The sequence below is a fragment of the Lepidochelys kempii genome, chromosome 24 (genome assembly GCF_965140285.1).
Source record: "Lepidochelys kempii isolate rLepKem1 chromosome 24, rLepKem1.hap1, whole genome shotgun sequence".
Lineage (NCBI taxonomy): Eukaryota > Metazoa > Chordata > Testudines > Cheloniidae > Lepidochelys > Lepidochelys kempii.
Genome location: NC_136403.1, coordinates 12960280 through 12972847, shown reverse-complemented (window position 1 = coordinate 12972847; position 12568 = coordinate 12960280). Strand labels below are relative to the sequence as shown.

The window sequence follows — 12568 nt, the reverse complement described above, 5'->3', positions numbered from 1 at the left end:
GCCAGCAGATCGAGGGGTGTGATCGTTCCCCTCTATTCGACATTGGTGAGGCCTCATCTGGAGTACTGTGTCCAGGTTTGGGCCTTACACTACAAGAAGGATGTGGAAAAATTGGAAAAAGTCCAACGGAGGGCAACAAAAATGATTAGGGGACTGGAACACATGACTTATGAGGAGAGGCTGAGGGAACTGGGATTGTTTAGTCTGCGGAAGAGAAGAATGAGGGGGGATTTGATAGCTGCTTTCAACTACCTGAGAGGTGGTTCCAAAGAGGATGGATCTAGACTGTCATCAGCTAACAAGGAGTAATGGTCTCAAGTTGCAGCGTGGGAGGTTTAGGTTGGCTATTCGGAAAAACTTTTTCACTAGGAGGGTGATGAAACACTGCAATGCGCTACCTAGGGAGGTGGTGGAATCTCCTTCCTTAGAAGTTTTTAAGGTCAGGCTTGACAAAACCCTGGCTGGGATGATTTAATTGGGGATCGGTCCTGCTTTGAGCAGGGGGTTGGATTAGATGACCTCCTGAGGTCCCTTCCAACCCTGATATTCTGTGATTCTAACTGGGGGGACTGGCTGGCTGCTGGGGTGGGGGTGGGGGCGGGGGCTTTCCCTCTAGAGACGCCAGCCCTATCTGGCCCCAGGGTAGGGGCTGGGAAGCTCAGTGCCATGTGCTGATGCTGCCTGTTGCCTCCAGCCCCCCCGTGGTGCCCAGGGCAGCTCCCTGCAGGCAGCCTGGGAGGAACGGATCAGCAACTCGACTTCCCCTCTAAGCAGCGCAACAATGTGGTTTAACCTGTGGGTTCCAGCTTCCTGCACTGGGCGGCCCGAGGCAGTGCAGAGTCACAGCTCCCCAGGCCCCACACTGGAGCCCCTGGTGCCCCTGGACACGGGCTCTGAGCCACCACAGGTAGGAGGGCCTGGGGGGATGCTACCAGTACCCTGGATGCCTGGGTCCCATGGGCTGGGCAGCACCAGCTGCAGAGTCCCGAGGGGGTGGAGACACCACCTGAGTCCGAGGGATCCTGGCCCGCTTGTTCAGTGAAGGCTTTCCTGCTCTGTCGCTTCCTGGCTCACGCCCCGCTCGCTTGGTCTGCTGCCTGCACCCATTTGCACTGGCTGCCCATCAGGGCAGTGCCTGGCTGGTCTCCTGCCCCTCCCCATACACCTTCTGCCAGGGGCCTCTGGCTGGCCTCCTCCCCATGCAGCCGTTCGCTCCCCTCCTGCACGTGCCCCTCCATCCACCCTGCCATCTACCCCTCCCAACGTGCCCTCTCCATCCATCCATCCATCCACCTGCCCCTCTCCACGCGTCCCCTCCATCCATCTACATGCCCACTCCACCTTTGCGAACTGGTGGGGGACAGGAGAGATCCCAAAGGCCTGGAAAGGGAAACATCGCACCTGTCTGTGCATAGGCACAATCTAGGAGCTCCTAGACCAGCCGGGGAGAGAGATTGGCCCTTAGCAGGTGGGGTAGTGAGACCTGACTGTTTGGGGCACATGGGTTTGTCCAGAACAAATCATGTCCATGACCCACTCTCCTCTGACAGGGCCTATCCTTGGGGAAGGGGGGGTGGTTGACATGAGCTATTGCCCCTTCAGTGAGGCTGTTGATATTGTCCCACGTGACCTACTGAACAAATCAGGGCCACGCAGCCTAGCCAAGTCTGCTTGGGGGCAGGTGCCCATTCCCAGGGGGTCGGGTCGGTGGTTGGCACCGAGTGGGGCCTGCCAGGATCAAGCCTGGCTCCGGTTTTGAGCACTATCTTCATCAGGGATTGGGCTAATGGCAGCTTGTAGCATCTGCAGACAGCACCCAGCCAGGCGGAGCACCAGTGCTTTGGGGGACAGGATTCGAAACCCAAGTGATCTGGAAAAACGGCCCAGGAGACACCTGCTGAAATTCACGGAGGCCACGTGCAAAACACAAGGCTAAGGCAGGTCGATGCAATGCTGCCTGGTGCCGCTGCACCACCTCCATGAGCGGGGTATGAATGTCCCCGGGAGCACTTTTGAGTCTCCAGGGCACTGTCTGTACTGGGGTTAGGCCAGTGCAGCTGCCTCGCTCGGGGGGATTTTCACACCCCCAGTGGTGTGGTTCTACTGCCGCACGATTTGAGTGTAGCCCTGGTTTGAGGGGGAGCCACTGCCCAGGTGCCAGCTCGTGCTGCCAGCCTAGGAGAGTCCTGCAGAGAAGGAGCTGGGGGAGAGCTGTAGCTCATGAAAGCTTATGCTCAAATAAATTTGTTAAGCTAGATATAGGTCACCAGAGTAACACTAGTGCCAAGCCAGCGCCCGTGGTTCCAGCTGGGCCAGCAGGGGCCTGGGGTCCAGACAGGAGCCACTCTGCAGCCGTGCCGAGGAGGCCTCGGTCAGTGTCCTGGGTCCGGTTCTGGGTGCTGCGCAACGGGGGTGAATGTGGCCGCTGGCAAAGCTGCAAGGAAAGCAGCAAAGGAGGAAAGGGCTGGACCCTTGGGCTGGGAGGAGAGACTGAAACCTGGGGCCGGGAAGCTGGAGCTGAGACACTGGCTCTGGCGTGTTGTGCAGACGGGCAGCCAGGCCTCTTGGCAGGGCCAGGCGCAAAGGGCAGCAGTGCTGTGAGGCCAGCTAAGGTTGGACATTGTATGTGGGGAGCTTGGCAGGTGCCCCGGGGCAGGACAGGAACCTAAGCAGGGAGTCCCGGCGCAGGAGGCTTCTAAAAGCAGGGCAGACAGAGCCCTGGCTGGGCTGGATGCCCTTTCCAGGTCCCTTTCAGCCCCACATTGCTATGGGTCTATGATCCCTCCATCTGCCCCACTCCACACATCCACCATCCTCCCACCAATCTACCCTGCCCCACATGCACCCTCCATCTGTCCTTCCCCACACCCACCCCTCCCTCCATTTGCCCCCCACGTGCACCCTCCACCCCCCATTCTTCCCCACACCCACCCCTTTCCCTGACACATATCCTCTACCTCTCAATCCATCCGTCCATCCTTCCCCACATCCACCCCTCCCTCCATCTGCCCTCCCACATGCACCCTCCACTCACCCACCCCTCCGCCCCTGCCCACACATATCCTTTACCCCTCCATCCATCCATCCATCCCTCCATCTGCCTGTCCATCCATGCCCACGTGCAGACGTCTGTCTATCCATCTGCACATGTACACCGCCCCCATTGGCCCTGCTCCCAGACATCTACCAGAGTCACTCTGGTTCCTGACGCAGCTTCTTCTTGCCTCCCCGGGCCACAGGGGCCCCTGCTCCACGGGACTGGGGTTTCCTTCCACCCCACGTCTGTGCAGCTGGCATGTGTGTGCATGTGAACACTGCCCCCCCCTTATAGGGGATGAGCCCAGCTCTGTGTGTGTACTGACCCCTGCTGGAGGAGCTGAGTCCCCCTCCATATGTGTGTCTGTCACTCACTGCCCCCCAGCCCCTCTCCTGCGACGGGGTCCTTTCTCCCCCAGCCTCCTGGGAAAGCCCCAGCCCAGCTGTCAGCCCATCTGCCTTCCCAGTGGGCGGGGCGGGGGGGGGCGAGAGGGAAATCCCTTGTCCCCACCCCCCTTCCCTATACAGCCTTTTTTTTTTTGTCTCCCTCCTTTCCCACCCTCCCCACTTGCACTTCCCCCTCTGCCTGTCTCTTCCTTTTGCATTTCCTGCCCTGCCCTCCACCCAGCCTTTGCGCCCCCTGCCACCAAGATCACCAGTGGGGAAACAGTGAATGTCAGGGACACTGGACTTTGGAGATCATGAGGAGGCAGGCAGGCCAGCTTCCCCCCCCCCACACACACCCCGTGATTGGCTCAGGCTCTCAGCAGACCCAGGCAGCGTTGCTGGGTTGGTCACAGGTGGGGAAGCTCCCCATTCTCTCAGCGACAGGCACAGGCTCTCAGCAAACCCAGGAAGCTTCTATCCCAGGGGTTCTCAAACGGGGTTGGGACCCCTCAGGGGGTTGCAGTGTTATTACATGGGGGGTTGCGAGCTGTCAGCCTCCACCCCAAACCCCACTTTACCTCCAGCATTTATAATAGTGCTAAATATATAAAAATGTGTTTTTAATTTATAAGCGGGGGATGCACTCAGAGGCTTGCTGTGTGAAAGGGGTCACCAGTACAAAGGTTTGAGAACCGCTGGTCTGTCCCAACCACTAAGGCTAGAAGCTTTAGCAGCCCGTGAAAGCTGAAGTTCTGTGGGACGTGATGGCACCAGCACAGCCAGAGACCACGTGGGAGGTGACGGAGCTAGCTCACAACTGAGACTCTGACAAGCAGCTGGCTTGGGGGGTGGGACTGGGGCATGAGGCCTTTCCCTTCCAGGGGGCACCAGCTTCAATCCAGCCCCAGCCTGTGCTAGGGGGTTCTGCTCTCTGACCCCCCAGCCTTGTTCCATCTGCAAACTTAGTGCACAGGGGTGCTGTGCCTATGACAGTGGGACAGGCCCAGCCAGGCCCCCAGACATACCTGGCAGAGCCCCAGTGCTACCGCCCCAGCCCTGCTCTCTGAAACCTGCTGCCCTGCTTGGCGAGTCTCAATCCAGCTGGGGCTGCAGCCTCGGGCTGGGCAGGGATGTGGGTGGGGAAACCTCCAGAACAACCTGCAGGGGGCTGCAGGGACCAGGGTGGGGGATCAGCAGGGGACGCTCTCCCCTTGCAGTCAGAGCTGGCCCCAGTGTGGTGTCGCTGGGTGGCTCTTCCCCAGCTGCCCCATCCCAGAGGTGGCTGCATCTCATTAGTGGACGAGCATCCCTGTGTGGAATTATGTGTCGCTATTCCCTGGCTGCCCTGCCCCAAAGGTGGCTGCATCTCAGCGCCAGGCGAGCCTTCTATGTAAGCAGTGGTGCTGGACTATTGATAAAGAGGACAGTTGTGGTGAGCACGAAGGGCATCCTAGTGCAAAAGGCATGGGGGGATGTGCATGGCGGGGCAGAGTAGCCTTGTTCACTGGGCACAGGTGAGTGTACCCAGGAGGATGTAGGTCAGGGGTGGGCAAACTATGGCCCGCAAGCTGTTTTAATCTGCTCCTGCTGAGGACTGGGGTCTGGGGCTTTCCCCGCTCCAGCCAGGGAGCAGAGACGGGGGCTGCTCCACACAGCTCCCAGAAGCAGTGGAATGGCCCCCCTCTGGCTTCTACGCATAGAGGCAACCTGTGCCGCATCCTCAGCTCCCTTTGGCCAGGAACTGTGGCCAATGGGAGCTGTGGGGGAGGTGCCTGCGGATGGGGCAGCAAGCAGAGCCACCCGGCTGTGCCTCCGCGTCGGAGCCGGAGAAGGGCCATGCCGCTGCTTCCAGGAGCTGTTTGAAGTAAACGCTGCCTAGAGCCTGCAGCCAGAGCCTCCCCCTGCACCCCAACCCCCTGCCCCAGCCCTGATCCCCCTCCCACCCTCCAAACCCCTTGATCCCAGCCCAGAGCACCCTCCTGCACCCCAAACTCATCATCCCCAGCCTCACCCCAGAGCCCGCACCCCTAGCCAGAGCCCTCACCCCCCCCAGCACCCTTCCGTCCCAGTCTGGAGCCCCCTCCTGCACACTGAACTTCTCGTTTCTGGCTCCTTCCCAGAGCCTGCACCCCAACCAGATCCCTCACCCCCTCCCGCACTCCAACCGTAATTTTGTGAGCATTAATGGCCCACCATACAATTTCTATTCCCAGATGTGGCCCTCGGGCCAAAATGTTTGCCCACCCTTGATGTAGGTGCACAGGGCCCAGCCCAGCGTGTGTGGCAGGGAGGTGCTCGCGCGAGACTTGTGAGTAAGCATGCACAAGGGGATCTCAGTGCCAGGAGCACAGCCGTGCCAGCCTGCACCCAGCTCACGCTTAGCTCAGAATACAGTCCCCAGATTTAAAGCGCCAACAGGATCTGGCGACCCCCAGCCGCTTCCTGCTGCAGTTCCCAAATGTGGGCAGGAAGCAGAAGCAGTATCTGCAGGAGGAGCGAGATGTGATCCAAGCAGCTTAGACCTTTGGGGATGCTCACCCAGCACTGATGTGCAGTCACCTCAGGGGCAGCTGGGGAACAGCCGCACATAACTCTGCACAGGGACGACTTGCCCAGTGCTGAGATGCAGCCACCTCTGGGTTCAGGGCAGCTGGAGAACAGTTGTGCATAACACCACACAGGGACAGCTCACCCAGCGCTGAGAGGCAGCCACCTTTGGGGTGGGGCAGCTGGGGAACAGCCACATGTAAGGCTGCACAGGGACCTCTTATTAGTGTCCCTGTGTGGCAGGGACCCTGGTCACAGCTGGACCCCATCAATTGACCCCCACCCTGCTTCAGGGTCTCCAGCCCCCCACCATGGAGCCCCGTGTGCGGCGCCGATTCTCCTTGGTGGACAACAGCCAGCAGAAGTGGACGCCTCGTCTGCGCTCGCTCTCCACGGTAGGGAGCAGAAAGGGAACTCGGCATCCCCTGGCCCCACCATGGGCACAGTGAGTGCTGGGGGGCAAGGCAGGGATTCCTGGAGGGGTCTGGGAGCTGCACCCCAATGCTGCTCCCTGATCTCTCCCCAATGCACAGCCCCCCAACTTCTCTGCCCTGAACCAGATATGCAGTCCCCCTCCCAAGGAGTCTCCCCAGATTGGTAACTCCAAACCCAGACAGCGCACCCAGCCCACACAGAGCAGACCCCCAGACGGAGGCAGCAGGGACTCCCTCACTGACTCACACAGGCCCCCTTCCCTGCACAGCCCCCCAATCCCTCCACAAACCCTCCTGACCCTCAATACTTTCCATCCCCCCAACTGTTAGAGACTCCATGACCCACCCCATCACTTGCAGCCCTGCTTGGAATACTCTGGCCACCCCGTAGCCTCCATCCCTCCCCTTCCCTTCACCCTGATCAGTTCCCCCCACAGCCCCCTCCTGCACCCTACAGCTCCTTACTCCCCCCACCCTCATGCCCCCCATGCAGCCCCCAATTGCCTCACTTGTGTCATCCCCTCTCCACACCAAATACTCCTGGCACTGACACCCCCCACACCCTAAACTGTCCTGTTCCTCACACTGGGTAAAGAGTGGGCTGGGGGGGGCTCAGGTGGGGAGGAGGATTTGGGGGGGTCAGTCTGTGGAGGGCTGGGGTCAATCTGTGTGGCACTGGGGCTCAGTTTGTGGGGCACTGGGGCTGGGGGTCAATCTGTGAGGGGCTGGGGGGTCAATCTGTGAGGGGCTGGGGGGTCAATCTGTAGGGGGAAGGGGTTGGGGTAAGTCTGTGGGGGGCTGGGGGGTCAATCTGTGGGGGGAAGGGGTTGGGGTCAGTCTGTGGGACACTGGGGCTGGGGGTCAGTCTGTGGGGGAAGGCTGGGGGGGGGTCCTGATGTATCCTGTGCTGAGAACACAGCCGCACACAGTGACCTAGGAGCATCCTCCCCCGGGGATTCCCATCCCCGACACTGCCACCAAGGGCCTGGGCCTCAGGAGGGGAGTGGGGGGCTGGGGGCTGGGACTCCAGGGTTCTCTCCCTGGCTCCGGGAAGGGAGTGGGGTCTGGTGGTTACAGCGGGGGGGCTAGGACTCCTGGGTTCTCTCCCTGACGCGGGGGGGGGGCGGGGGGGGCTGCGCGAGCCGGGCTAACAGAAGCCCCTTTGTGCGGGTTGCCCAGCTGCTGGCGCCTGGCCCATTGTGCCTCTGCCCCTTTGCATCTCAATGGGAACGTACCAGCGGGCGCGGCCCTCCCAGCCCCCCGGCCCCAGGGGCGCTCCCTGGGGCACCTTCCCGGTGGGGCCGGGCGTGGGGGGCACCCCTGCATCCTGCCCCCCGCCTTCCTCTCCCAGGAGCTTTTCCGTTCTCTCCTTCCCCAGGCGTCGGGGTGGGGGGCTGCCAGCGCGCGCGCGCTCCCCCCTCCCCGCCTCCTTCCCCGGCTCCCCCGTCTGTCTGTCTCCGTCCGCCTCCCCCTCCACGCCCCTCCCTCCGCCTGGCTCCTTCCGTCCCCCCATCCCTCCGCCTGGCTCCTTCCCCCGCTCCGCGGCTCGGAGCCCGGCGAGGCTCTGTTCTGGGGGTAGGAGCGCCCGTCCGTCCCTCTGTCAGTCCGTCTCCCCCCCCCCCCCCGGTGTGTGTCTCCTCCCCCTCCCCGTCTGCCTCCTTCCCTCTCTCTCCAGCTTCTCCACCCTCCCGCCCCATTGTGCCGCTCTCCACCCATGGCCAGTGGGAGCTGACCCCCCCACCCACGCTCCCTCCCTGGGGGGCTGCGGATGGGGGTCCTGTCCCTGCTAGATGCCGCCCTCCCCTCCGCATGGCTCCGGCCCTCACCCCCGGCTCCTCCTAGCGGTCCGGAGACACAATGGTGGTAAGTGGGGGGGGGGGGTTATTGTCTGGGCTGACGGGGAGGGGTCCCCATTGGATTGTGCCCCCATGTTTGTTTAACCCTCTACCCACCCCAAAATGCTGCCCGCCCTTCCCGGCTGGCTTCGGCGCCAACGCTCCCCACACATGCACCTGTTCCTTAGTCCCACCCCCATCCCAACCCCCATATATATATTTAGGGTCCCCTCCCCTGCACCTCTAATCCCTCTTCGGGGCATCTCTCAGGTTGGGGGCTCTATTCCAGTGTGTATTTAGGGTCCCCTCCCGTGACCCCACAATCCCGCCTCGGGGCATCTCTCCGATTGGGGGTTATGGAGTTTTAGGGGTGTCTTCCCCCCATAAACCTCCCTGACCATAAAGATTTGGGGGGAAGACACAGTGCACACCTCTCACACTTTTGTGGGGAGATTTTGCAGGGAATCCCAGTTCCAAAATCCCCACACCCTCAAAATCCTCTTTTGGGGGGCCAGGGGAATCTCCCCTATAAATGCTCCAAGATTTGGCAGTCCCACTCCCATGCTGTAAGTATTTCGGGGCACCCAGTTTCTCTCATCAGTTTTTATTTGGGAGGGGGCTATAATTTTTCCAGCTGTCTTGCTCTGTATTTTGGGGTCTTGGCCCCTTTCTGCCTGAAATCACCTAGCAGCCAATCTTAGCCTCCCATGAGGGGTTGTGCACCCCACTTTTGCACAGGAAATGAAGGTCTCTGTTAATCCAGTGCGGGGATATTCTGCCCCCTAACCCTGAATGATGCAGCTAGATGGGGGAAATGAGTACGCACACCAGAGTTGTGCAGGGAGAGAGCCCCAACCCCAAACTATTGGGGTGGGTTATAAGGGGGCCAGATAGGCTGGGGGTGGGTTATGGGGGAGCAGCTCACCGAGGTATCGGAGATGCAGCTAGGTAGGGGTGGGAGATAAGGGGGTCAGCTGGGCTGGGGAAGAGGGAGCTGGGTTATGGGGGGCGCCTTGTGCTTTTCCTGGGTCCCCGTGGGAGGAACTGGGCCATTGCAAGAAGCTGTTATGTAACCCCCACCACGTGTCTTAACCCCCCCCCCCGCCCCAACATGGAGGTGGCGGGAGTGTGGGGGGGTGTCTCCTACGCAACCTCTTGTGGGAGGAAGGAGGCAGTGGGGGAGCAGGGATATGGCCAGGTGTTTGTGGGGGTCAGTTCCTTGCGGGGAGATGGGAAGGTAAGGTGCGGGGGTGGGGGTGTTACACTCCTGTGTCTGTCTCACCCTTTGTCTTCTTTCTCCCTTCCCCAGATCTGGTCTGTCGGGCTATGCCCCACAGAGCCCAGGCGCCCCCTTGCCCCCATGGCATCCCCCACTCCCACCCCCCCTTACACCCATCCCACTTGGAGAGAAGGGCCAGGCCGGGGTTCTGGGCCTGACTCGGTTCTGAGGCCATTGGGGCTCCCCCACTTGCAGTCAATAACCGGAGCATCCATGCAGCTGACAGAGAGGATGTGGTCTCCGATCCAGCCCCAGGGCAGGGAATGGGGCCTTTCCCCGCTAGTGGGACGCCAGCTCTGATGCAGCCCCAGGTTGATTTGGATTTTGGGTTGCAGTTTGGGGCTCCGTATGCATTTGGAGCTGTAGGGTGTGGTGACTTCTACCCCTCCTGAGCTGCCTTTGCCCATGCCTGTACCCCTACCTCTCCATCCCACAACAAGGTCCTGCCCCCAAATCTGTCTGGTGGAAATAGAAGGGGAGATGTCCCTTTCCCAGCAATCCCCCAGCCTCTCTGCATAGTGCCAGGGATTTGGGGTTGATGGGGTGCTTTCCCAAAGGGTAAAATGGGGAGCTGCAGGGAGTGGTGGGGGTCATGGCAAAGAATATCTAAGCAGGCAGCTATTGACGGGAAACCTGATCCATGGAGATTGTTGCTCCGCAGGCTGCTAAAGCTAAAGGGGATGGGATTACATGGCGCAGGGGGGAGAACTGGGATGGTTGGCGTGTAGCAGGGATGCAGCCACCTCTGGGGTGGGGCAGCATCTCAGTGCTGGGTGAGCTGTCCCTGTGCAGCATTATGTGCAGCTGTTCCCCAGCTGCCCTGCCCCAGAGCTGGCTGCATTCCTGCACCAGACAATCTGTCCCCGTGCAGTGTTATGTGCAGCTGTTCCCCAGCTTTCTCCCCTGTGAGGTGGCTGCAACTCAGCACCAGGCGAGCACTTTGGGCTCCTTTTGGGGGATGGTAAATTGGGGCTGAGGTCTGTTTGATTTGCCGTTGCAGGCCCGCAGCACGGACAGTCTGGATGGGACAGGGGATGGGCCGATCCGCCCCCTGGGGAACACAGCCACCAGCGTCAAGGGGAAAGCCCCCAAGAGGTAAGCAGGGGGAGCCCTGCTCTGGGAGGGGCACCCCTATTGGTGAGTGTGGCATGACGTGTGCCTAGCCCGTCCATGCAATGGGGGAGTGAGAGGGTTCTCCGCTGGGGTCCCTGTGGGCTGGGCGGTCGCCGATGGGAGAGGAGGGTTCAGATCTCAGGCTCCCCTCTTGGGGGCACGTGTCCCATGGGAGTCCAGCTAGAGAAACAGACAATTAAAGGGACAATAATAAGGACAGGATCCTCTAATATGTGGGCTGAGATATAGCTCCAGGGGAAGGATGGGGCTGTGTCTGGGTGCCAGAGAGTCCGAGGGGCTACAGTATAATGCAGGGCCAGGGACATGTCTTGGTGCTGGGAGGCCCGGGGAGGGGGATGTGTCTTGGTGCTGGGAGGCCTGGGGGTGTGGGATATAGCAGAAGGGAGGATGTGTCTCGGTGCAGGGGGTCCCAGGGCTGGGATATAGCTCGGGGGAGGAAGGGGCTGTCTGGATATCGGGGAGTCTGGGGCGCTGGGATTCAGCGCGGGGACGGGGACATGTCTCAGTGCCATGGGGGCTGGGATGTATGGGGGGGTTCTAGGTCCTGGGGTTCCAGGGCTGGGATATAGAGAGGGGGCGTGTCTAGGTGCTGGGAGTGTCTGGGTGCTGGGGGGTCCCAGGGCTGGGATATGGGGGGGTGTCTAGGTGCTGGGGGGTTCCAGGCCTGGGATATGGGGGGCATGTCTGGGCACTGGGGGGTCCCAGGGCTGGGACATAGCGCGGGCTTGTCTGGGTGCTGGGGGGTTCCAGGGCTGGGATATAGAGGTGGGTATCTGGGTGCTGGGGGGATCCCAAGGCTGGGATATAGCAGGGGGTAGGGGAGACACTGGGCTCTGTCTCACTGTTGGGTACATGGCTGTTACCTGATTAGGATATTGTGGGTGCTTGGAGTATTCTGGGGGTGCTGTATGCTGGGCAGTTGGAGTTTGAGATATAACAACAGTGGGATATAACAACAGGATAGTGTTCTGTCTGCTGTCGGGGTCCCCAGTTGGGATTGGGGTACAGCTGAGGGGGGATGGGTTCTGTGGGGTGGGGTACAGCAGAATGGGGATGGGTTCTGGGGGGTTGGGGTACAGACAAGGGGGATGGGTTCTTTGGGGGGTTGGGGTACAACAGAAGGGGGATGGGTTCTGTGGACAGCTGTAGTCCCTGGTTGTGTATAGCAGGGGGTTGGGATATCATGGGGGGGGTGGAATACCCAGTGCTGTGTGGGTGTCAGGGTGTCAGGTTACTCTATGCTACCTGGCATACCACGTGGGGTTGGGTACCTCATGGTGAATAGGATATCATGGGGAGTTGGTACCCCATGTGTTCTCTGGGGTACAGCGGTGTTGGGGTTCCCTGCGGGTGGGTATGTCGTGCTGTCTGGTGTACAGTGGTGCTGGGGTACCCTGTGCTGTGTCCAGTACCATGGGGGTGGGTACCCCATGCTGTCTGGGGTACAGCAGTGTTGGGGTACCCCAAGCTGTGTGGGATACCATGGGGTGTGTACCCTGTGGTGTGTGGGGTACAGCAGTGTTGGGGTATCCTGTGCTGTCTAAGTGTTGTCATAAGAACAGCCCGGCTGGGGCAGCCCAGAGTCCGGGGCCTGGCAGGGGCCTGGGCCAGGGAAACAGAACAGGGCCAGGAGCCATCCAGCCCCTGGCTGCCAGTCAGCGGCTCAGGGACAGCGCGTGCCCGGCCCCTCCTCCAGGAACTTAGCTCGTTCTTTGAACCCTGTTACACTTCTGGCCCCCCCACAACTGGTGGTGAGTTCTCCAAGCTGGCTGTGCGCTCAGTCCATCCTTCTGTTTGTCTGAAACCTGCTGCCTGGTAATTTCCCTGGATGCCCTTAGCCCATGTTAGCTGAAGGGGTAAATAACACCCCACAGTCTCTCCCTCTACCCCAGACAGGCTTTTAGAGCCCTCTGGCC

General features: G+C 60.8%; 1 protein-coding gene across 1 annotated transcript in view; it reads left to right on the top strand.

Annotated features, from left to right (window-relative positions):
• The first annotated feature begins 774 nt into the window (after positions 1–774).
• The window catches only part of ARHGAP33 (Rho GTPase activating protein 33), a 58038-nt gene continuing 46244 nt past the window's right edge, over positions 775–12568 (top strand). Inside the window, exons 1-3 of the mRNA XM_078850391.1 lie at positions 775–907; positions 6264–6365; positions 10519–10613. Coding sequence (XP_078706517.1) covers positions 782–907; positions 6264–6365; positions 10519–10613 — 323 coding nt within the window. The 5' untranslated portion in view covers positions 775–781. The remainder of the gene's footprint in view (positions 908–6263; positions 6366–10518; positions 10614–12568) is intronic.